Source organism: Lacerta agilis, chromosome 1 (assembly GCF_009819535.1).
Source record: "Lacerta agilis isolate rLacAgi1 chromosome 1, rLacAgi1.pri, whole genome shotgun sequence".
In the NCBI taxonomy this organism is placed as follows: Eukaryota; Metazoa; Chordata; class Lepidosauria; order Squamata; family Lacertidae; genus Lacerta; species Lacerta agilis.
Genome location: NC_046312.1, coordinates 30,158,535 through 30,184,408, shown reverse-complemented (window position 1 = coordinate 30,184,408; position 25,874 = coordinate 30,158,535). Strand labels below are relative to the sequence as shown.

The window sequence follows — 25,874 nt, the reverse complement described above, 5'->3', positions numbered from 1 at the left end:
CCATTCTAAGAGAACAACAGAGAAGTTCATGGTGAGCTCTGGCACCTACTTTTAAAGAAAAATAGCACTGCATGTAGCTTTGTTTTAATGTATCTTCTGTTCCACCCCCTCCTAGTTTCCTGGGGAAAACTTAGGACAACCTCATTCGATTAAGTAAGCCATGCAAAGTATGTGGAAATGCTTGATTCCTAGTGGCTTCCCATGTGATGTTCAGCTGTGGCATATAGCACTTAGCAGATGATTAACCAGGATGTACATGGATATATGTTTTGTAAATTAATCCTACAGCAGAACCCTGTCCTTGTTTACTCAGAAGTAGGTCGGTATTTCGTTTGATTCATGGATAAGATAGCCTATCTTGTAGCCTATCTTGATTTCAGCAAGGCCTTTGACAAGGTGCCCCATGATGTTCTTGTAAAGAAGCTGGTAAAATGTGGGCTGGACAAGACTACCATTCAGTGGATTTGTAACTGGCTGACTGACCGAACACAAAGGGTACTCATTAACGGCTCCCCTTCATCCTGGAGAGAAGTGACTAGTGGGGTGCCACAGGGTTCTGTCATGGGCCCAGTCTTATTCAACATCTTTATCAATGACTTGGATGATGGGCTTGAGAGCATCCTGATCAAGTTTGCAGATGACACCAAATTGGGAGGGGTGGCTAATACCCCTGAGGACAGGATCACAATTCAAAATGACCTTAACAGATTAGAGAACTGGGCCAAAGCAAACAAGATGAATTTTAACAGGGATAAATGTAAAGTACTACACTTGGGCAAAAAAATGAAAGGCACAAATACAGGATGGGTGACACCTGGCTTGAGAGCAGTACATGTGAAAAGGATCTAGGAGTCTTGGTAGACCATAAACTTGACATGAGTCAACAGTGTGATGCAGCAGCTAAAAAAGCCAATGCAATTCTGGGCTGCATCAATAGGAGTATAGCATCTAGATCAAGGGAAGTAATAGTACCACTGTATTCCGCTCTGGTCAGACCTCACCTGGAATACTGTGTCCAGTTCTGGGCACCACAGTTCAAGAAGGATACTGACAAGCTGGAACGTGTCCAGAGGAGGGCAACCAAAATGGTCAAAGGCCTGGAAACGATGCCTTATGAGGAACGGCTTAGGGAGCTGGGTATGTTTAGCCTGGAGAAGAGAAGGTTAAGGGGTGATATGATAGCCATGTTCAAATATATCAAAGGATGTCATATAGAGGAGGGTGAAAGGTTGTTTTCTGCTGCTCCAGAGAAGCGGACACGGGGCAATGAATTCAAACTACAAGAAAGAAGATTCCACCTAAACATTAGGAAGAACTTCCTGACAGTGAGAGCTGTTCGGCAGTGGAATTTGCTGCCAAGGAGTGTGGTGGAGTCTCCTTCTTTGGAGGTCTTTAAGCAGAGGCTTGACAGCCATCTGTCAGGAATGCTTTGATGGTGTTTCCTGCTTGGCAGGGGGTTGGACTGGATGGCCCTTGTGGTCTCTTCCAACTCTATGATTCTATGATTCTAAGATTGTGGAATGAAAATTTGAAATTTACAGCATGTATGGCTTTAAAAGAAAATGTAATGAAGATGATGTACAGATGGTATTTGTCACCAGTAAAGTTAGCTAAAATGTATAGAATGAGAGATAAAGCATGCTGGAAATGTAAAGAATCAGACGGTGATTTTTATCATATGTGGTGGACTTGTGACAAAGTAAAAGTATTTTGGGAATCGATCTACAGTGAGCTAAAGAAGCTGTTCAGATAAACTTTCCCCAAAAAACCGGAAGCATTTTTGTTAGGTTTGATAGGAAATGAGATTGCTAAAGTAGATCAAAGATTGTTTATGTTCACCACAGTTGCTGCGAGAACTTTGTTGGCCCAAAAGTGGAAATTACAAGAAGTACCTACTATTGCTGAGTGGCAGACGAAGATGATGGACTTTGCAGAATTGGCCAAACTGACTTGCAGGATTCGAGATCAGGACGATCAGAAATTCCAAAGGGATTGGAGTAAATTTATTGTATATTTGAATGATAATTGTAAAATCTGAAGACACTAGCAGGATTGAAATAAATCCTACAGTGTGGACAATAGAGTAAAGATTCAAATTGCGTGGTTAGATTTGAAATGGAATACCTGTTGAAGGGAAGGTGGGAAGTTGAATGCTTGGCAGAGCAGAAAGTGTTTTTTGTTTGATATTGTATTGTTGAAAATGTTGTTTAAGGAGGAAAATAATAACAATGTATTTTTTTAAAAAGAAGAAGAAGAAGGTCGGACCATCATTTTCTCTTAGCAAATACAGCAATCTATTATCTGAGATTTCTATGTTGTTGTTTTTTTAGAGAAGAACCTGTTGTTTTCTCAGCTTCCCAGAAACAGTTCCTCATCTTCTGAATACGAGGCCTTACAGAGATCAATTGCATTCCTTTTTTGCATTCCTAGTCACTGCAGCCTTGCAGGGCCTGTATATATTGAATGTAATATGGCTGGGCCAGAGCTCTGTGACAAGATCTAAGTGCCTCATTAACTCCTGTACGCTAGAACAAGATAAAAATGTCATCAAGCCCCTATCAGATGCCTGATATAACCTCCAGCAAGCTGGAGTGCCATTAGTTTAAATTCTCAATCAAATGCCTTCCTTGAGCTTAAGGAGCAATGATTAAACATGGAGTGTCCCCTGAGGACTCTACAGCTGTCGCGGCTTGGGGTGGGTCCCCTCTCTTACTAACCGGAGAGTCTTGAGCCAGAGGTCCCAGTGGGGCGGGCCCTTTTCAGACCTGCACGTGCCTGCCCCAGCTGTTCTCCTTTGCCTAATGAATTGCTTTACAGGGAGAAGCTGGGTATTGTCATCACAAGCTGCCTTCCCTGGGGGCTGGAGCCAGCCTCCGTAATGACTAATGTTAGTGATAGTAATTGAAGTGTGATAGCTCCCTGGGGACTCTGCACCATGTTTGATGCTAGCAAGCACTTGTGGCTGGTGCAGGCCTGTGAACGGCTCAAAAGTGATTTCTAATTGCTCTGCTCCCGTAACTACGCTTAAAAGTGGACTATGTTTCTCATTTTCTTGGTACTCTGGTGGATTTATATTTTTTTGGAGTGAGTGGTACTGTGAAAGGTTTGCAGGACTCTACTGTCCTTGTAGTCCTATTTTTAATTAATTAATATTAATTAAAATTTGTATGCTGCCCTATACCTGTAGATCTCAGGGCAGTTCACAACATAAAATCACAATATGAAAAACAGAAATATACATAATAAAAACAAAGACAACCCAATAATCCCCCCTCAACAAAAAGTTTTCAATTGGCAATAATTGTAATAGTCCTTGGCACCCCTGTTGCTTGTCCTCATCTGTCTGTCAAGTTGCAGTGTGTGGCGCGTACAGTAACATACGGATCCTTCTCTTTTCTAAGTTCAGCTGAACTCTAGTGGAAAGAAGGATCACGCGCAATGATGCAGTTAGTTTGTTCATTGGCATCAGCATATGGGGGTAGGCCAGATCCTTACCACCCACAATAGGCAAAGTTTGACCGGCAGCTGGTGTCAAAGATGTCAGGTGACATGTTTTTGCCCGTGTGGTGATCAGCTGATGGTTGGGGCTTGCACACATCTTTGGCCCAGCCACATCTATCTGCCCTGCAACTGACATAATATATAACATTAGATATTGGGAAGGTGCATGTGGCTTAGCCAAAATGGCCTTGTGGGCCTTTTACTGGCTTTAGCTGGTTCACTAGCTGTAGCCATTGCTGGACAGAGGTAGCCTGACCGCTGTAGTTCATGTGTTGGTGAGTTGAAGGCTGGATTACTGCACCTTGCTCTTTGTGGGGCTACCCTTGGTCCTGGTTCAGAAACTAAAGCTAGTGCACAATGTGGCTGCCAGGCTGCTGCTGGAGGCCTCTGGCTGGCAACATGTGACACCATTGTTAATATCTGACTGCCCATCTACTACTGAGCCAGGTTCCAGGTTCTTGCATTAATTTACAAAGCCCTGAACAACTTAGGTGCAGGGTTCCTTAAGGTCTGCCTAAGTCCTTATGTCTCTGCTCAATCACTGAGATCATCTGTGGGGTTGTCGATGGTTCTCTCCTGAGTTGGCAAGGTCTTTGACAGCAATACAAAATAGAGCCTTGAGTGTCATCATCCCTGTCCTGTGGTATGTTGAAGAATTTCTTCAGTTTTAAATTTCTGCCATTTTATACTGTTTTTCAGAATTTTGTATTTTTCCCCCCAAGCAGTACTGCAGTCTTCACAGGATCAGTTTTACTTGAAAGTTTGGCTTGTGATATCCTTTTTTAGAAAACCTAAGCTTCAATGCAGATGGTTCAGAAACAATTGTTTCTTCCTGTCCCGTTCCTGCAGTCAGACCAGCATTGCATTGTACAGGGTTGGACTAGAATTTAATGGGTTTTTGTGGCTGTGGCAAAACTTGCTTATGTATCTTGGTCCACTTCATATGTAGCTTCCTATTGATATTTCTGCCTGTAGGAAGAATGTTCATATGTTGATACATCATTACAAAGAATATTGAATATAGTCAACTTTAAAGATACAAATGTTTTGCACTTACATATTTCTCTGAAACAGCCTTCTTCAGCAGATTTGTGCTGTAGTATCTATCTAATGAGAGAGAGAGCTCTTGGTTCCTTGGAACTTCTGTGCAAAGGCGAATGGCAAACATTATAGCTACAAAGTGTGAATTCTTAGCTGAAGTATGGTACCGACAGCATGAGCTTTAAAAAAACAAGTAGGAATGTCTCGTTTTTGACGTCACAGCAATCAAGTTCCCAATTAATTACTAAGAGACACTATGGAGAAGAAATTTTCAATCTTTTCTGCTAATTTTCTCATGCTGCTCCTAGTAATAATATTTCATTGTATATGCATTATAGATATGCTTGGATTTGTTAATTGTAATATAAAATTAATGAGCACACTCAAATAGCAATTAGTTAACATGCATTCTTCAGGAGGCTCATGGCATTTTGTTCTGCCTAGTGTACCTGACACCTGCACCAGCAATCTTGACCACATTTATCAAGGTTTACTTGTGGGGTGGCGGCGATAATGAAGGGAGTGCATTCTATTGCTCCAGCATGTCAACCAGAATAAACCCCTCCTTCTTTCCTTATATGACCTGTACACTGTTAACAGCTACTTTCCTATGGTTGCCAAGTTTCCTTAGCAAGGTCTCTAAAGCCCAGGTCTCATCTGGGCTTGTGCTGTTCCTCATTAATGTACACGTCCAAATTCTCTGTCCCTCCCCCCCCCCCAACAGAGCGCTACACTTTCTATAGTTTTTGTTAAGTCAAAACCTTATGAAATTATATTTGTGGGCGTTTTTAAAGCTAATTTAGATGTGCATCATCATAGTTCATGTATTGTCAATATATATTCAGGTCAAATGCAACCCATATAATTAGGTTTATACAAGCATGCTTTCTCAGTATTTTGCTCTGGTTTAAGTAAATCAATTTTAAAATCAATTTCTGTTTGTACAAATAAGACCTTTAATGTGGTAGCCTCAGACTTGGTTGTTTTAAGCATCGTGCCTGTTCTGAATAACTTTCCGCTGCTGTGTTCACTAAAAGTGCATCTGCTGGCAGAATAGGTCTTATTTATATGTTGGTTCTGCAAGAGCATATACTCCAGATTGGTTCCACTTAAAGCTTCCAAGATAACTGCCAGTTAGTACTGATGGTTACACGTTCATTATTTTCTGGGGAAGAGTGGGCACTGGTTGACTTCTGGGCACTGGTTGACTTCTATTAGACCAAGCTGTTTTGAATTCAGCAACATCCTTTCCTAAAATAAGGAACGTTGCATGAAGTATGGCACATCTGGCAACACCAATGCAGACCGTTCTGAATAGTTATTTAAAGTTCTATGATTTTTGACCTATGGAAGCATGGATAAACAAGTGACTGATTGTGATATAATTATAAGAGGAGGTAGTGATAGGAGTTTAGCTCCATAGAAGATATTTCTTGAGCCAGTAAGCTTTTTATAGGAAGCTGCATTCACTGCTGGTATTCAGTTGCTGTGCTCTGCTTTTCCCTGGGGGATTTAATACTTCTTCTACATACCTTAGTAGTATTCCCCCACCCCATGCCCAGCAAGGTCAAACCTGAAACACTGTAAGAGCTGTTGCCAGTGAACTATAAACAGTACTAAACTGGATGGACTCAGTGGTCTTGGTATGTGACAGTTTCCTATGTTCCACATGACACACAATATGATTGTGTATTTTTAAAACTAGGGTTTTCCAAATTTGGGTCTCCAACTTGGACTACAACTCCCATCATCCCTAGCTAGCAGGACCAATGGTCAGGGATGATGGGAATTGTTGTCCAAAAGCAGCTAGAGACCCAAGTTTGGGAAGCCCTGTTCTAGAGGAGTCCTGTACAGCATTTTAAAAACACTTGTACTAGCTTCACATTCTTAATCTGCAAGTGTGCAAACTTTTTAAAATACTTCTTTAAAAAGATCATCTTTAGGATGCAGTGAGTTTCTTAACTCAACGCAGGGAGCAATTGCCAGCTAATTTGTGTATTAGATATTTGGGCTTAAGCGTCTAATAAGTATAATAATGCCTGGTTAGTGATGAGTAACCTAATGAATCTTATGCAAGCAGGTTCCTTAGCCCCTAATCCATTGACCATGCTGAGGGTCACTGTTGCGGTGCATTTCTCAGGGTGAACCACATGCTGCCTGCTGCTTCCCTGTTAGAATTCAGCCTGCCATACCCTTAGCACCCTGTCTCCTGAATGGAATTCAAAAAGACACTTAGATTTCCATAAATAAATTAGGAATTCAGTGGCTTCTTCCGGCTAATCAGGACAGGCTGATAAACCTTGCTAGCTGTTTAATAAATGAATTGTGACTGATTACCTATTAATATGGACGCCTCAGGAATTCACCCAGGGGGAAGCAGAGCAGTGAAATAGAGAGGGGCATGGCCCCCTGGGAAATCAGGGCTTCATGTTTGCAGCTTAAATATCTCTGTGAAGTATCAATAAGGAGGTAATTGAATTTTGAACACAAACATGAGCGCCGGATGGATGAAGAGAAGGGGAGGGGGCTCTGATCGTCTCTTCTAGGCCCCTTCATTCTTCCCTCCCCTTTCCCTCGGAGACCACTCTAGTGAAGATAGATGCTAAATCCATTAAATAAAGATTAGACTCTGTCATGGTAGAAAATGGTAGCTTAGCTAGATCCCTGGGCAAATTGGGACCTTTAGCAATACAGAAAATTAAAATATACATTTTTAACAAGTGTGCTATCGACACGCTAATAATGGTTGCCTGTCTTGGGGGTTTGCTCACCTTTAGATTTGCTTTTGTTTGTCTATAGTGCTCTCCTTGTTTCTGTACTAGTTTTTTTTTGTTGTTCCTTAAAGTGGTAAAACTGTAGCTTCTTCAGACTATGATCTGTTATCTTTCCTAGAATGAGATCTAAAATGTAATATTAGACAAGAGATGTTCCACGTTCCCTGAAATAGAAAGACTACCAAGAAGATGCAGTTAAGGCAACAACATGCAGATTCAAGGATAGATGAAGCACCCAAGGGAGATAATTTTATGCCTACACAAGCTCCATAAGGACCTCGAATCCAAGTTTTTGTTTTTTCTAGGTTTGCCAGATACTGAATCTATTAAGAGGGTGGTACTGATACCAGTTGTTCCTGGTTTCTGGATTGCTCTGTGGGACAAAAATAATGAACTCACTAGTGCAGAGGTTTGCACCACAACAGTTAAACCAGAACTCTGCCTCAAGAAGCAGACAAAACTGTCCCTCTGTTAAAAAGCTCTCTACTCTTCATTATACTTGCAGTAGACTTGTTGCCAGAACTTTGGGAAGTCACCATATTCTAGCGCCTTGTAGGCAGGATAGTATTAAGTTCAAGGCAGCTTCTTTAATTTTAGGATCTCTTCGCTGAAAGATTACAGCAAAGTGGTCTGAGTTTAACACTCCATATGTTGCATAAGACTTGGTTTGTTTAAACTTGTGAAATAACTTTACACTTGTGCTAGGTAGATGGAAAGCACTCTGAATGCATGAATATAAACAGCAATCCAACATATATATGAAGGCTCTGGGTGTCCCCTGGGAAAAGAGAGGGGAATGGTAGTGAACCAACTACTTCTATAGAGATCTCCTCTTTCCATGCAGAGGATGGGATTTGAGCTAAAGGCTCTTTGCATTACTGGGATTTTTATCTCCATACAAGTCAATGTGCCAAGAAAGTCATTCGGCACTTGAGCCTACAACAGATTCTAGAACTGGCATCATTTTTCACAATGAAACTTATTGTACTTTTCCTTTACTCCATTGTACCTCTTTAAAATTTTCATTTTTTGATTGCATCATGAAGAGCTGAAGTGAATTGTTTTGAGCAAGCGCTGCTGTGGTTTCCTACAGAATAAAGCTCAGTCTTGTAAAGATTCAAGGCAAACTTGCTTTTTCCAGAGTTGGAAAAGCAGAAGCTCACTTGTGCCACTTTGGGGAGCAACATGCTGGATTCTGAGCACCAAAGGATAGAGAGAGTATTACTTAACCAAAGCAGCGTAATGGGAGACTTTTATTTACTAAGATATATAGAAGAGGTTGTATAGCACAGTAGTTCCCTATACCAGGAAATTGCCATTCCAAATTTGGCCTCATCCAAAATGCATTAGGCAGCCTTTTGCAAGTTACCACCTCTCACCCTTAGCAAATGATAATAATATTGACATAGCTGTTAGGGCTGTTGGATATTATGTGAAGCGCCCTGTGGACACTCAAGTACAATATAAATTCATACTGGTATTGAGATGTGCAGTTTTCTGGAACACATGCTAATGGCTTCACTGAGACAATAAAAAGATTCTGCCAAGGATGCTAAGGATTTAAGTATTTCATCTGTGCTTGGATTTCAGTGTTCACACAAATCCTCCCCTCAAGCATTTAAGTAGAATTAATTTACGTAAAGTTGTTTCCTACATATGATCATGATGGTAAAGAGGGTTAAAAAGTCTTCTCCAGTGCTATCCAATTGCTGTCCTTCTGTTTCAAGAATGTAAATGTTGACTAAGTGTGATTCTTTTTTTTAATTTTGGGGGGGAAAGACAGATGCTCTCTGATGGGTTGGTTGAAGAGTTTCGTCCGTTTAGAATTTCTACCATTTTATATACTATTGATCAGAATTTTGTACTCTTTTCCAAGCAGTACAGTGGTACCTCTGGTTACGAACTTAATTCGTTTTGGAGATCCGTTCTTAAGCTGAAACCGTTCTTATCCTGAGATGCGCTTTCGCTAATGGGGCTTCCTGCTACATGCGTGCCTCTGGCGTGCGATTTCTGTTCGCATCCTGGGGCAAAGTTCGCAACCAGGAGCAGCTGCTTCCGGGTTAGCGGAGCTTGTAACCTGAAGCGTTCATAACCAGAAGCATTCGTAACCAGAGGTACCACTGTACTACGGTCTCCACAGCTTCAGTTTTACTTGAAAGTTTGCCTTGTGATATCCTTTTCTAGCAAATCTCTGCTTGAATGCAGACTGTTCAGAAACAATTCTCTCCTCCTGTCGCATTCCTGTAACCCTGCATTGCATTGCAGGGGGTGGACTAGATGGCCCTTGGTAGCCCATCCAACTCTACAGTTCTATGATTCTCAGAAGAGCCTTTCAATAGTTGGAGATGTTTGCTTCTTATTTCAATGAAATACCTGCTTAATCAACCTGAATTACTCCCATTAATCAGTAGGTTGATCCCACTGAATAGCTAGTGCTCCGAGGGAGAAGGCTATTCTGCCCACACTGTTTATGAGAGCTATAATCTAGCTGTTAGAGTAGCTGTGTTAGTAGCATTTAATTCAGCGAATGTGTGCTGTTTTTTTTTTTAATAATTACATAGGGATTTGGCTTTTACAGTTATTGCAGTTCTCGGGGATGGTTGATTAACAGAAGTAATCATCTACCGGTAATCTTTGGCATTTATGCCGGTGTATGTTGTGTAGCAGAGTGAGATGGTTTCTCAAAGTGTAGCAAAATTTATGCTTTATCAGATGTTGCTTCAAAATTATGTTTGCACCTTTCTGCTTAAAGCCAACCATATCTTTTCACATTTTGTAGTCCAAGTCCACCTCTCCTCTTTATTGGTTGCAAATCATGTATGAAAACAGATATTGAAGCTATTTGGTAAGAATGGTAGACAATAGCGCACACAAACTCTCCCTCTCTCTCTCTCTCTCTCAAATCTCTCTCTCTCAAATCTCTCTAAAATCTCATCTCAAGGTTTTTGACACTGGTATACTTCCTAGTGATGGAGCATAATTTTCCTAGGAAAAAGTAGAAGATAGCCATGTTGGGCTATAAGAAAACTTGCCCATCTACCGTAATTCACCATCCCTTCGCTGTGGTAATTGCTCATTTGGGCATAACATATTTGTAGAATCAACTACTTGTACTCTACATGTGTTTAGATGATAAGGAAGCTCGGTTATGAGTTAAAGACTCATAACCTTTTGAAATAACTTGGTGTTAGTCTTCATCTTTAATGCCCCAAACAGTTCAGGCCGTCATGGAGATGTTCAAGTCCCACCAACTCCCCCCCCCCCCAGTCCCACCAACTTCTGATCTGAGACAGGATCTTGCTGGCTCTGGTTTTATGTGTTCGTTTCTGTTCTGCTGTTTGAAATGCAATGGTTAGATCTGTTTATTTGTTTTAATCCTTGGCTGCTTTTATGAACCCTTTGAGATTGCAGAGCAGAACATAAATATTTGTCAATAAATGTTTCCCTAAAGAAGGTATTCCGGAGGATTTAAGTCAGATTGTGAAATATTTTTCCTGCAACTGTTTGCATGGCTAAAGCAAATGCCTTTCGTACTGTGCAGGGATGAAAACAGATTTGTGCTCTCTTATCTGAACTGTAGCTATGGCTGGTCATCCTTTTTGCTTTTCATTTTCTTGGATTGGGCTGTGCTTTCTTCAGCTCTGCCACTGGAGATCTAAGCAATAGCACATAGCAACATTCACCACCTGTGGCCCCTTCTGGGCAGAGGCTGCATGTGGTTATTCATACTCTGATAACCTCCCAGATTAGGTTACTGCAACATCTTCTACTTGGAGCGCCATCTTTAATTTCTATTCTTTGTCTTTTATCCAAGCTGTATCTTCTTCTAGACAGTTCTAGTCTTCACTTTTTTTGTCTGTCCTTCTACTTCTAAAGCCTTTGGCTTCAGTTGAACATGTGTGAAGCACACTGAAAAACCAAGGGTCTGGTGACTTCTGTTTCAGTGTATCTGAAGAAGTGTGCATGCACACGAAAGCTCATACCAAGAACAAACTTAGTTGGTCTCTAAGGTGCTACTGGAAGACATTTTTTTTTATTTTATTTTTTTTGTTTTGACTATGGCAGACCAACACAGCTACCTACCTGTAACTGAAAAACCAATGCTCTTTAAGAGTGCTTAACTCCGTTGAATTGTGCCCTTTCTTTCTTTCACCTTGATTTACTGCAGTATTCTGCTCCCTAATCTTCCCATTTTCCAGTCTTGTTTTGCATTCTGCTGCTCTGCTCACCTGGTTTACTCTGCATTTTGTTTTGGCAAAGTCTCATTGTCTTCTGGCTTCTCTCCACAGGCCCCAGAACATTCCATGTGGAGTTTTGATTACAAGTATTCATGCTCCTGCTCCTGTTTTCCCCCTCTTTGCACTCCGACTCAGTTTCTTGGCCTCAGTTTTATGTTCCTACTTTGTATGTTAAAGATTTCCACTTCTGCTACTCTCCATCTTTTCTCACTTGTAGCCCTCTTCTATGGAATACATGCTATCTGAACACAATACATTCCCAGGAAATCATTTGTTAGGTGAGCGTTCACAAACCAGCCCACAATTACAATTGATTCCTATGGGGAAATTTCTAATGCATTCCTGACCAAGGATATTTGACCCCAAAATGATGAGAAAACCCCAGGAAAACACTCAGAAAGATTACAGTACAGTACAGAAATAAAATTCCAAACACCGTAACCATTAAAATACGAACCTGTATTGTGCTTTTTTCCCCCATATGGTTGTTTTATACATGTGTACATTTTCATTGAGTTTTTCCATCTTATTTATTATTATTAAATTTGCATACTACTCTTCATTTGAAGATCTCAGGGTGGTTAATTTGCTGCCCTTTATTATGTTGCTTTCCCTTTCCTCTTTTCAAATTCTAAATAGATGAAAAGAGATTGGCCCTTTTTTGGTACAATGTGGGTGCTATAGAAATATAATTAAATATTCAAGTATTGTGAATGTAAAAAGGAATGTATAGCTATACACAAAATGTTCCCTTCTGTGAATATTGGTTGTACAAGCACATTATGTAATTCTACCCTTGTTGCATTTCTAAGAGTTGTGGAATGGTAACTTAGAATTGTGACAAAAAAGTGTGTGTGTGTATGTATGTGTATGTGTATACACACACACACACACACACACACACACACATACTGAATGTATAGACAACACTGCATGAGTTTCAGAGTTTTGCACCAAACTCCAGGCTATTAGTAATATAAAACCAGTGGGAGCATTTGCTTAGCTAGGCTAGATTAGTAAACAATTTAATTGATTCCAGATTGCAAAAGAATCTGGATTCTTTTCTGAATGTGTCCTTATCTGAAACTAATTCTAATGCCATGTGTGTTATCCAAAGAAATTTGGGTGTGAACCTAATTTGAAAAGAGGTACAGCCATAACATCCATGGTGAAAGGTGCTAGTGTTAAAACAAACTGGATGGTTGTCACATGGAGTACAATGTGTAGCTGCTTTGTATTTAATATTCTAATAAAGCTTTGGGTGAAAATATTGCATGCCTATGTTAGATTTAGTAAAGAAATGCATTCTGTTCTGTTGAGCAGATTAAAACACAAGAAGTATCAGTTGAAACCTTTTAAAAAAAGTTTGAAAAACCAAAAACTAGTCTTGCAATATGAATAAACAAGGAAACATGCTATATTCCCTTGTGCTTGTGCACCTAAGCACCAGTCAGATTTGAGAAAAATATTTAGTAGGTTGCATTTTTGTTATGAGAAGTTGTTACTGGGGCAAGGAGGGAACTCCCCGTTGTGCAATCAAGAAGTCCTTGCATAGGACTTCTGCTGGTGGAGTTCATTAGGTGAATCCCATCCCAGATTTAATTGAACTTTGAGTTGGCTGAACATACAGCTTTCAACCAGCTCTTTTTAGAACCCTCTATCTGCCTTACGATAGAACTTCTTTGCAGGGAATCCACAGCTTTGACCACACTCACAGAGAGAAGCTCTTTGCAACTCTCCTCTATTCTTAATGGTTGGGAGAATGGGTATACAATCCTGGCATCCATTGAAATGTGGGCATGCTTGATGAGGTATGTTCCGTGTAGGCTAAGCCAATACAAATTGCTTGTTCTGCTCAGCTCCTATCAATCTTGTGTGTATTGCGAATTTTTGAGGGGATATTTACTGAGACCTTTTGCAGGCACTGCAGGAGGTACTGGTGTACGTTGGTGACCCCTAAATACATATATGTATGTGCTTTATGCATCCAGTTTTGCTGATCATTTTTGCAGTGCAGTTAGCCACTATAACACTCCTGTTATACTGTGTGTGTGTGTGTGTGTGTGTGTAAATTTGTTTATAGAGATTGGCTTTAGTGTGTATCTTTTGATGGGATTTTGTCTACATGATTTTACTTTGCAATATAGGATGTAAATTCAGCTCAGGCTTTGAGCACTATTATTGAACCTTTTCAAGGAGGTCCCTCGTGGCGGCTTCATAGAGCAGGTGGCCAGTACTGCATATGGGGAGTCAGGAGCCTGTGTCTTATCAGAACATATAATCTAAAAATCGCTCAGCCTGTTTTCCTCTCCTGGGGAGAGAACGACCACACTGGACTCTTATGCTAAAAACTAATTATTAACCTACAGTAAACGTCATTCAGCACAAATCCCAGCTGAAAGTGCCTGGGTGACGGATGTTTCTGGGTAGCAGGCCAAGCTGTCATTTGGCTTTTTAATAGATAGTCTGTTCATTGTCCTGCAGAATTTGAAGCTTATCTTTTTGGATTTAACAGAATAAGCCGAGCCTTTTTATTTTTCTAATAGCTGTTTAGAGGAGTGTGAATTTTATTTTTAAAAAAATGTAGGTCTCAACAGAGCTAGTGGGACACTGGCTGCTTTACTCAGTTATAGCATGAGTGGTCCAGTGATACCAGACATAGAATTAGGGTTCATGAGAATTTCCATTTTCACTTTTACATAGAAGCTAATTTCTCACGATTCCTATTTTAAAACCTGTAGACAATGTCTATAAAAGGCTGTATAAAAGGATGTCATATAGAGGAGGGTGAAAGGTTGTTTTCTGCTGCTCTAGAGAAGCGGACACGGAGCAATGGATTCAAACTACAAGAAAGAAGATTCCACCTAAACATTAGGAAGAACTTCCTGACAGTGAGAGCTGTTCAACAGTGGAATTTGCTACCAAGGAATGTGGTGGAGTCTCCTTCTTTGGAGGTCTTTAAGCAGAGGCTTGACAGCCATCTGTCAGGAATGCTTTGATGGTGTTTCCTGCTTGGCAGGGGGTTGGACTGGATGGCCCTTGTGGTCTCTTCCAACTCTATGATTCTATGATGAGGATGCAATTTGTGTCCTACCTGATTACCTGTTTTTCCCCCATGATCTCCAGTAATTTTGACCAATATCTTTCCTCTTGCTGCCACATTTTCTGTGCAAATAAAATAAAAGTTTGCCTCTTGCCTTGCTGAGGGTAATGCTGGTAGAGCGTATCCTTGTGATGGCATCTGGGTATCAAGTAAACCTGCCTTCCTACACTTCCTGCAACCTCCTTCCTTTTTGTATCCTTCCCTGCCCAGGTCTGGCAGCTGCCACCGCTCTAGGCACACTGAGAAGGAAAAAAGGAAAGTGACGACTACTTCCCCCCATGTGGATTGGTTTCCCGGTCTGTTTACAAACTACACAAACAACTTGCATCCCATTTATGTGGCTTGTAAACACTCCTCCAGGAGGCCAAATCACATTTGCTGAAGTAATTAGATATCTGGGACTGTGTGTATGCAACTGCAGAGGCAGCGACAACCACCCGAGGAATTATGTGTGTAAAGGGGGTCTTAGAATGTGCTACAGATACAACTCAGCACTGCACTCACTAGTGTTTCTCCACCCAAGCAAACACAATGTACTCTTGATGACTGCCAGTCTCTGGAGTTTCTCTATCTAAGTGAGTGAATGCACCCGGAGCAGTCAGTTGGGAAACTTTGTGGAGCTTCGTGACACCACGCACTCAGTTCTCTCTTTCTCCCTTCTTTTCCTGGCAGGAATGTGAGAGTGATCATGCCAGCAGCAGGAAAAGAGCCTGATTGGGTACCCAGTGACAGCTCTTTACCCCTCCAAATTGGTAGTGCATTTGAGCTTCAATGTTTGATTCACAGCCACACCTTACCAACCATTCTCTGATTGTTCATTTGCTGCGGTATTCATTACAAAGAATTTCACAACTGGAATGCAGCATCTGCAATACAGGGTGTGCAGCTACAACATACCTGACGGCCGCTGCTTAAATACCTCCAGTGAAGGAGAGGCCACCCTTTGAAGCAGCCTGTGCCACTGCTGAAAACCTCTTACCATTAGGAAGTTTCTCCTAATGTTCAGTTGAAATCTGCTTCCTTGCAATTACTACCCATTGGTTCCAGTGGAAGTAACGCGGAAGTCTGTTCCACCTTCTGCATGACACCGCTTCAGATATGAGGGACACAACCATGCAGTCCCCTCTGCTTAATCTTCACTTCTCCAAGCTAAACATATCCATCTCCTTCAACCATTAATCATAGGCCTTGGCTTCCAGACCGCTCACCATCCTGCTTACCTTCACATGCCATGTGTAAGAAAAAGGCTCCCTGTATCACAAACTCTTCTTCCACACATTGGGATTTGACAGGGAGCAGAGGCAGCACACTCATCCCCACTGCCCCCCCTCAGGTGTTTATGCCAGAGTTGTAACACTTGTGGAAGGTTGAAGTTGTCCCCTACTATCCCAGCATACTTCAACCAGCAGTGGGAGCTCTCTCACCTTTTTCTCTTTCTCTAGTCATGGTGAGAGGTGGAGACTATGATTATCTACTTTGGCCTCTTTAATAGTTTAATAAGGGGGTTGATAACTGTGGCTAGCATTTGGAGGGATTCCTGCAGGGTTAAGGATGCCACTAAGGAAAATGTCTATGATCGGACTCAACTAATCCTGCAGAGTCAAGAAAACTGGACCCAAGCAGGGGGTTTTGTATTAGTAAATGTGTTGAGTGTAGGGTTAGAAATTAAGTTTATGATTAACATTATATGGAAAGAATGGATATTGGTAATATGAGACACCATGTGAAATATTTATGTGACAGAATTCTCCTTACTTTATAGTGATGACTGCTCAGTCTTTTGCTATACCTGGGGGCTCTGTTTTTGTAGCTTTAAGTAATATTTTATAGTTTATTAGCCTCATAATTTAACTACTTGTCTTTGATATTGGCTGGTTTTGCGTGTGATGCTTGTATGTGTGCTCACGCACGGTTGGCCTTATGCCAGAATAAATATTTTAAGCTGCTTGGTTCCTACTTTTTCTCCTTTTCCTGAAACCACAGGACAGACATAACCAGCAGTGGGAGAACTGAACTGTATAAACTACAATTAGAATTGCAGAGCACAGGTGGTAGAAGCTTCTACACAATTGCCAAGCTATTTTGTTTTCTCAAATGAGTGGGTATTTAAGGGAAAAGTGGGCTGAAAATGTTGCTTTCTCATTCAGATTCTTACAGGCAATGTATTCTATTGAGGCCATTTGAAGCCATAGTGATAAACCATTTAAAGCTATCCTACAGTGATGCTGAGAAATGAATATATAACCTGATTCAGTTAGCAGTTCATTTATTGATTTAGATTAGTGTATTGGGAATAACTGTGCCCTTCAAAAGAAGCTTTCCTTTGATCACAGCTGGATTTGGCACTTGGAGCCTCAGAACAAGGCCACCAGTAACAAGCAGGTTTAAAATAAAAAGGTGGTTTTAGCGTCACAGTTAAGTACTGTTTCTGCAGTGTATGTCTAAGACTTCACTAGGGAGACAGGCATCCTATCTCTATGCTATTCAAATACAAAGAACTATGGAAATGAAAGACTGGAGTAGCCACCTTATAGCATGTAATGTACCTAAAGGTTTGTTGATCACTCCATTTTGCAATTTAATAGATAATAAACCCCCTCCCCTCGCGCCCTGTATATCTACATGCTCTACTATGTCAGATCTGCATTCTTGGGATGTAAGGTTCCATTAAAAAATAAATAATAATCACAGCCCCCGCTCTCCCCCTTCGCCACACTCATTTTCTATAATATGGTAATGATATCACCGTAGCAGTAATTACGGGTCATCTTCATTTCTTTCATCTCTGCTGGTTCTGATGGCTTCATTCCTTTGACGGAGAAGATTTGGCTCTGGGTACTGTGATTATTTTGTTAAGCATTATTCGAATAGACAGGAGTGAGAGAAATTAATCAATCCAAATGCAATTAGCATCATGTTTAACCCAGTGATGGACGTCTCAAGGTGAAACAGCCAAGGGAGTTTCAGTCATTATTATTCAATCCAGTGGCTCTTATCTAAATTATAATCAAGAGCTGTTTTATTGGCTTCAAGGCGAGGAGATGTAACTCTTTCCCTACACTTAGTGTCATGGAGATCATGGGTCAAGGAGGTCAAGCTGGCTGCTGTCAGTTTCTTGGAAGTGGGAGGTGCTCCCAATACATTCATCTTCATATTTAGGTTGGTTGAAACAAAATAGCCCTTAGTGAATTTGATACTGGTAGTTTTATGTTCTTGGCTTTTACCTTGATTGTGTTTATTAGGAGTAGCAGCACAGCCTATTCCTACGCAGTCTACTGAAGCCCATGATGGTCCAGTCTGTACGCCTCAAGAGTACTGCAAGAGTTTTTATTCCTTTCTTGTAATGGGGCCAGAAAGAGAAAATACCCGAAGGAAAACCTATTACAATAGAGAAATTCTTTTCAAATTCTGAACATCTTTTCAGGTAGTCCTAATCTATCCATGCAGCGGAGGAAGAGAAGGCGAAATCACATTATGCAAGTAGAATGTCTACTTGCGCATGGACAGTTTTGGATGCAGCCCATTGTTAAGTCACAGCATTTCACGATCAAGATTTTAAATATGTAGAGCAAATATTACCAGCATAATCAGCTTCTCTTCATTACTTAGAAGTCCAGTGCTATAAATAACATGTTCCAGATATGACTCAAAAATTCATCATTTTATTTATTTATTAGATTTATATACCACTCTTCATTGAAAGATCTCAGGGCAGTTCACAAGATAAAAACACAAGATAAAAGCACAAATAAATAGAACAGAAACAACCAGGACTTTTTTGTTTCAGCCAGAACTCTCTGGAACTCAGTTCCGTCACCTCTCATGAGGGTGCCATTGCCATTGTAAGAGAACAAAGGTGAGTTCTGGAACCTCTTTTTCTAGAAAAATAGCACTGGCAACAACAAAACAATATATTTGATACGTAAGCACTGTATTCTGGAACTAGAAAGTAAAATTATAGATTTGCAAAGATGAAGTGAAGCCAGTATATGTAAACAACATTCTATCCATGGATGGAAGGTTGTATAGAACCGCAAAACAGCGCACACAATTATATTTTAATCTCCATGTCTGCATAAGTTGCATGTTTCAACTACTATTCTCTCTGCCCTTAACAAACTTACAGGGCAAGGCTCTATGAACACAGAACTCTTCGCTTAAGGTCCCTTAACATGCAATTTCTGTGCTAATGGTCTGTGATTTTACATATAAGTCTGTTTGCAAAGCCGTGTTTCTTATAACAGGTGAAAATAGCACATCAGTGAAAAGCAGTTGAGAAGTTATAAGTATTTTATAGAGCTGCCCTTAGTTACAGCTGTGAACTGTGTATAAGAGTGCATAAAATGGCATTGGTGGTGTTGATTGTTGCTAATTGCATCAAGGAGGCTACCTTATACCAAGTTAGTCCACTGGTCTGTCTTGCTCGGTGCTGTCTACTCTTAACTGGCAGCAGCTCTCCTGGGGTTTCAGGATACCAGAGATTGAACCCAGAACCTTCCTTCTGGAAAAGAGCTATGCTGCCACTGAGCTATGGGCCTTCCCTTAAATGAAATGCAAATTGTTCTATCTGAACACATTGGGCATCTTTATGCCATCTCCCCTTTCCCTTTAAGGATCCTTCAGAATGATAGCTGCTTACATAAATGTAAGTCACTAGTTTCATTGGTTTTATCATAGTAAATCCTCCCATTATTTCCTGACTATCCAGAGCTTATGACACAGTGCGGCACAGAGATACTATATGCATGAGAATGCCCTTTATGAGATGTTGGGGAACAATGAGCCCCAATCTCCAGCAGAGGGTTCTTTTTCTAATTAAATTGCCATTGGAAGGAACATCCTAGCCGCAGTTTCCACTTTGGACCGAAGGCCAAACATTATGAGTCTTTGTCATTTGATTAAAAATGTTACTTAACCTTTAAATTGCTACAGATGTAAAGATAGCCCTGAGTTTCTAATGTAATCTCCTCAAAGTTAAAATCGGGAAAATCTTTGTGTAATGAAACCCATATGTCATAGTGAAAGGATGCAAAGCGCTGGCAGAGTGGGCTGCTCTCGCAGGAGATTCTGCACCCAATCTTGTTAACCAGGGCTGCTTTTGGTAATCCCTCATCTCCTCACTTGCAAGAAATCAATCTGTACTACTGAATCGCTTCAACCAACAGCCACAAAATTTACTGCGGGAGGCAGTTTGGGGACAGTTGTAGTGCGAAGGGAGACCAAGGCAACAAGGCTAAATACAGGATTGAGGGATTGAAGTTCCAAAGAGGAGATTATATTAAACTGTGCTCCACCCTCCTTAGCAACTGGGAAATTAAGCTTCCGTTTTTGGATTCGGCCTCTTCTGTCCACTACCTGGTTTGAGATCCATCTATTCTAAGGCAGAAAATTTAATTCCTGGTTCAAGAGCTTCTGTTATTTATAGCAACCCAATGGCTGTTTCCTAGGTAGTCCCAGGAAAGGGCGGATTTGTTGAAATACTCAGCTTTATTGTAACCTAGGCCGATTACATCCTAAATTGTTGTTTTCTGTGGTCTTTAGTGCCCCCACTTCCCCATCTAACTGAGGAGATTAATTTGTAATCGAGCTATTGCAGTTGTATCCATTGTTGGTTTTCTATTGTAGTGAAAGAGAGAGTAAATTTTGCCTGGACAGGGCAATTCATGCTTCTGTTTCGTGCTGTGGTTTTTTGCTAGAATGATAAAAAAAATTGTATGATGCCCCACCTCCAGTAGGCAAGTTCCTTGGATCAAGTATATTTGAAAAAAATATTCCAATGTAATCTAGTACAATTTTGTTTATCTGTTTTATTTGAAAACGTACCTGTATTTACTACGTAACTGGCTTCCCTCGTTCCCATGGGTAGTCAGTAGCGACAGCTACTACTGTAAGTTTCCCTGACGACAATTGCATTTAGGATGTTGGCTGCACTTTCTTCTCTTCCTTGTTTCTCAACTAAAATAAGCATATCTGGAATTAGATTTTTAATGAGGTGGGAAATAATGTTGAACTGGACCAACGCTAAACAAAAAGAACCATTTAGCATAAGAGACATTTTTGAGTTTCCTTCCCAAAGTGAGGTAAACTACAGGGAGAGGAGGGCAGCCCAGAGGGAAGAGTGCCCAAAATATTGGGAAAGAGCACTATCCTGTCTGAATTTGCCTATTACCAGCAATACACTGCAAGGGAAGGAGTGCGTGTATGGGTAGATCAGTTGCTAGACAATCAGCACACCCAAAGAAAGTAGCAAAATGCAGTAACTTCTCTGCACAATTTGGATGGCCCTTGCTTATTTGATGGCTATAAGGACCTTACCTTAGTTTTGTATTATAGCTTTTAAAATTTAAAGCCTCGTTGCCTCCTAAGTGTGTATTGAGAAGAGGAATACAGAATAGCAGAAGGCTGTCTCCTGCTCCTAATGGGATTTCGTAGCAGCATGTGCGAGTTTGTTTCAGAAGTCAGAAATGAACAGATGTTGGTATAAATTACCTCTGTGTCTGATGTCTTGCAAATTAAAAGCGCGGTTGGCATCACTAAACAATTTCACCAGGTGGGGGGGGGGAGGGCGAGCCGGGTGGTGATTATTGTAGCAGGTCGGTAAGAATCTTTAAGCTGCGGCAGAGCAGGATAGCAAGGATAAAGGAATGAAGAATAAAATGAGAGGTCTGTGAATTAATCAGAAATGTTAACATCTCCGATGACAAGCGAACAGGAGGGCACGTGCTCAGGAGCAGCCCCCAACTCACAGTAATTTCACTTGGAGCACAGAACTAGTCAGTGCTTGCAGCCTGATTTATAGGGTGCAGCCCTCTTCAGGGGCGCCTAGTTGTCACACATTCGTATATCTCCTATATGGGACTGGGGCTGTGGAAAACTTCCACTCCATCAGTTGATAATGCTGCAGTTTGACATTACTTGAGCAAGAGCAGGGCATAGGATTTAATTCAAATCCAACTTTCTTGAACCTCAAACTTCCAGTGATGATGTTTTAAAGTTATTAGGGTTTATCCCCTTTATACAAATTAGAAAAGAACCCCCCGAGTGTCTCACTGCACTTTTTAAGTCTCTGAACTTCACATATATGGTGTAATCATGGAAAAATTTGAAATAGGAAATGATAGTCTTCAGGTTACACAGCAAGGTTCAATATAGTTGACTGTTATTATGCAACTAAATGTTGGTTGAGTGAATATGGTTTCATGTTTTCTATTTCTGGGTGCATTGTGGTTATGTGATTGTTTCAGGGTCCCCTCAACACCACCAACATCACTCCGGCACATTTAATAAATATTTGGATAGTGCAGTAAAGTTGGGTTTGTGATGTGGGGAAACAATCCCATGGCCATTTTTTAATCAATATTCACTCAACCTGCTCCTTACTTAACTACAGTCCTGTGAATTGGACCTGACTAAAAGATATTATTATATACATGTTCTAGATCAGTAGTGGAGAACCTCTGGCCCACAGAAGTTTCATCTGCCCCACACCTGATGTCAGTTGTGGGTAAAGATGCTTCTAAGCAAAAGGGAATTTACAAGCCCCATTGGTCAGTTGAGCCCCTTTTAAAGCCATCTAAGTTAGCGAGTAGCTAGGTTTAACTGTCAAGTGTTTGAAGAAGTACTTCCTTCTGTTTGTACAAAATTGTACACAATATCATAGTGTGGTTGCAGCTTAGATTTGTATAATGACACTACAGTATTAGCAGTTTTATTTTCAGTCTTACAACGTGGAGTTTTCGCAGCTGCCATAGATTGAACCAGTGTTTTCACTAAGCTGTCCACCACAACCCCAAGATGCCACATTGAATGGATGCAATAATACAGGAAACTCCCCACTTGTGTGTGATCTACTTGCGCACAACCCCAGCGCCAGGAGGCCGGAAGAGGCAGGTTGATTGCGAGAAGATCCTCAGAGCCCAAAGAAGACATCCTTTTTGTGCTCTGGGGAGGGTCTTCTTGCAAGCCATGAGGACTCCCCAGGGTGCTCCCCACTTAAACACTTTTCACTTATGTGCGCAGAAACCCAGAATGTAACCCCTGCGAAAGTGGGGAGTTGCCTGTACTGCTCTTGCAGCCAAAATCTTCCCTCCGATCTTAAGATTGGGCGGTCTGGCCTTCATAATAAAGGATCCCACAGGGAATTTTGATGCCTAGGAGTCTTTGCAATATATTAGCCCTCTGTCTGCATATAACCTATTCACCACAATGAATGGGTATTTTACTTATTACTTAAGAATGGGGAGACAGCATGCAAGGGGAAATTTTGGTCTTTAGGACACCTGCAGCTAAAACCTTGGAACTCCAAGTCAGAAATGTTTCTGTAGGAAAGTAGCTGTGTAAAAGCTCTGTGGTGCTTTTCACAGAGATTGATGACACACAGGGAAGCATATATATACTTTCCCTTGCTGTATTAAGCACTCAGGGAATGACAATACAGCGTGAGGGGGTAGAGCACAGCTCTGTAAACTCTACTTTAACACACCATCCATAGATGAACTACTTTGAGGGAATATAAACCCCATTTACGTTATAGCATCCAGGAACTATCACTGCCAAGGGAGAGTGGAAGTGATGTCTCATTTATGTTTAAGATCATAAGCAGCCAGGGACAAGTAATCTTGAAATGGAGGGAGACAGAGGTCCATAATCTCTGAAGGGTTATAGCATCCAGGAAGAGATGCCCTGAGGAGGAGCAATAGCGCTCTAGATTATACTATTCATAGATGGATATAGCAGGAAAACTGAAAGGGGGAACCTGAAGCTAGCCGCAGAGGAAATAAAGGAAGTGGGTGTAGTAAGAAATGAGACAGCTTGTGAGTATTACAGCTGAGCTTTGACGTTTTCAGTGCTTGGCCTGCAATTCCAGACTGCTAGGAACTCAGAACCGCAGCACAGATTTATTTCTTCACGTTATATCTTTTTTGCTACCTCTTGGCACCAGAAAGCCATTTTAAATGAATTTCGCAAGTGGGGTTAAATATTGTAAATTATCCAGCTCTACTTGTTTTATGTTAAGCCTTTCTTTCTTTCTTTCTCTTTCTTTCTTTCTTGTGATTTCAGCAAGAGAAATGACTCGAGGGAAATTTCTGAACATCCTGGAAAAACCCAAAAAGTAGCTGATTATGGAGTTTGGAAAGAAATACACCTGGCTGCTGGAAGACAACCAGAACTTCCCCGAGTGCAGAAATGGAAAAGCCAGTACTCTGCCTGATGCTTACAGAAATGCTCTCTTGCCTCACCTCTTTTCTGAAGAGACACATCCAGGTTATTTTGGCAAGGACAGACAACAGTTCCCCAGCAGAACAATTTGACCTGCCTGCCTCTTAACTACCCCTACACGTTTTGCTAGAATAATTTTATGCCAGTCGTGTCAAAATGGATACATTCATTCATCTGCAATTGGCAACATAAAATAAAAGCAGAGTTGCTTTTTATTACCTGGTTCTGTGACACATGCCTGTACATCACATGACATATACAAGTATATGTCTGCATGCATGTACCTGTCCCTCTTTTCCCTTTGGGACAAGAACTCAACATGAATAATGCCACGTGGAAGAAGCCACCACAAGTGTGGTCCTGAATGAAAACTTATTTTTATTTTTATTTAATTTTTGGCTAATCTCAAGACTGCAAAACATGTTTGATTTCCTTCCAAGTTAGCTGTATGTATTGGCTACAAACATTGCAGATAAGATGATGTGGTTTCCCTTCCCAAAGGTCACATAGCCTCAGGTACTGAGTGGGATTGGGAGTCACATGCCAACATGTAATATGAATTAATGGATGTATGTTTGTTTAAATATATATTTGTCTATTAGGGTTGGAAATGTGGAGGGGGCCTTTCTAAATGATGAAAGAAAATATCCTCCAATCATTAATACCCAGAAGATGGTTCTTCAAAATTGGTTTCTCTTACAAAGAAACATATTGGAGAGATGTCATTATTGTATCACTTTAATCACCTTCCCGCCCCCCACAAGCAATAAATTGCTTGTCCACAAGATGCATGGTTAGGATATTGTATTATGAAGTTGCTAGTTAAATATTTGAGGATAATCCAGCCAGAAGCAAGCAGTTTTAAGTCCCATGGATCTCAGTGGGGAGATTGAACACATGCTTGCACCTCTCTCATTCTGAAATCAGTGGGATTCAAGAGAGCTTAACTTTGGGTATGGCCTGAATATTCTACTGAAAACTCTATAGATTTCACTTTTCTCCAGAGCAGAACAAAAGTATTTATGTTGTGGGCACTGGATATATATTGAAAGATTTCAGCACAGAGACCTTGGAGTGTCCTTTTCAATTTGCAGGTGATATAGGGTAAGCTTGGAGCTGTATGAGTAAACTATACTAAACTAACTATATATATATACAACTTCACATGATCCTGCAAGCAATTCTGTGTTAAGGCACTTTGTACAGTACACAAATGAGAGATTTCTGTTGCAGGGCACCTACCAGTTTCAGATGTAAATCCTTGGGTATCTGTCCATCCAGTAACAATAGGGACTTTTCAAAGCATAAGAAGTTTAGCAAAGTCTTCACTTGTTTAAGTAATGGTGACATATGGTCACAATATGCACAATTGGGGCTCAAATATGAGGTTGCATTGCTGTGGGAGCAAAACTGCATATAATGGTGAACAATGAGATTGAAAGCAAGAGAAACTGTGGTGTTGGCCAGAGAAATGTTGATGAAATGTTTATATTTGTTTAGGAATATTGAAATTCTTGCATCTATTTTATATATTTGTGGCTTTTCATATGTATATAGTAAACATCACAAAATTGGTTTTTGTGTACACGTTGAAGTTACGTTGGGACACAGAGTTCTGAACTCTCCCATTGAAAGCAATGGGATGTGAAAGTGTTTAGCTCCAGTTTCATCATGCTCTGTATATTTGTTTTTTATTGTGAAGGTTCTTAAAACACATTTTTGAGGCTGTGAAACTGAAAAGTTTAGGCAACACCTAGGGTAATTTCACATTACCAGCCTAGTCATGAATTACAATTTTTAAAATTAGTTGTTAAAAAGCATTTCTTTTTAATTCTGGAAACTTTTATCCTTCATAGATAGGGCAGTAATCTGTATATGCCCCAGTGCTGGGATATTTATATATTTATATTTTTCAGTCTTGGATATGATAGGAATGTATTTTTATAAATGGTAGTAATACTTCATCGGGTTGTCCTGAACAAGTAACCTGTATGTTAT

The 25,874-nt window shown here is 40.6% G+C and overlaps 1 protein-coding gene across 1 annotated transcript in view; it reads left to right on the top strand.

Moving 5' to 3' along the window:
* Positions 1 to 25,539, top strand: part of LIN52 (lin-52 DREAM MuvB core complex component) — a 44,767-nt gene extending 19,228 nt beyond the window's left edge. Inside the window, exon 6 of the mRNA XM_033142876.1 lies at positions 23,718 to 25,539. Coding sequence (XP_032998767.1) covers positions 23,718 to 23,773 — 56 coding nt within the window. The 3' untranslated portion in view covers positions 23,774 to 25,539. The remainder of the gene's footprint in view (positions 1 to 23,717) is intronic.
* The last annotated feature ends 335 nt before the right edge of the window (positions 25,540 to 25,874 follow it).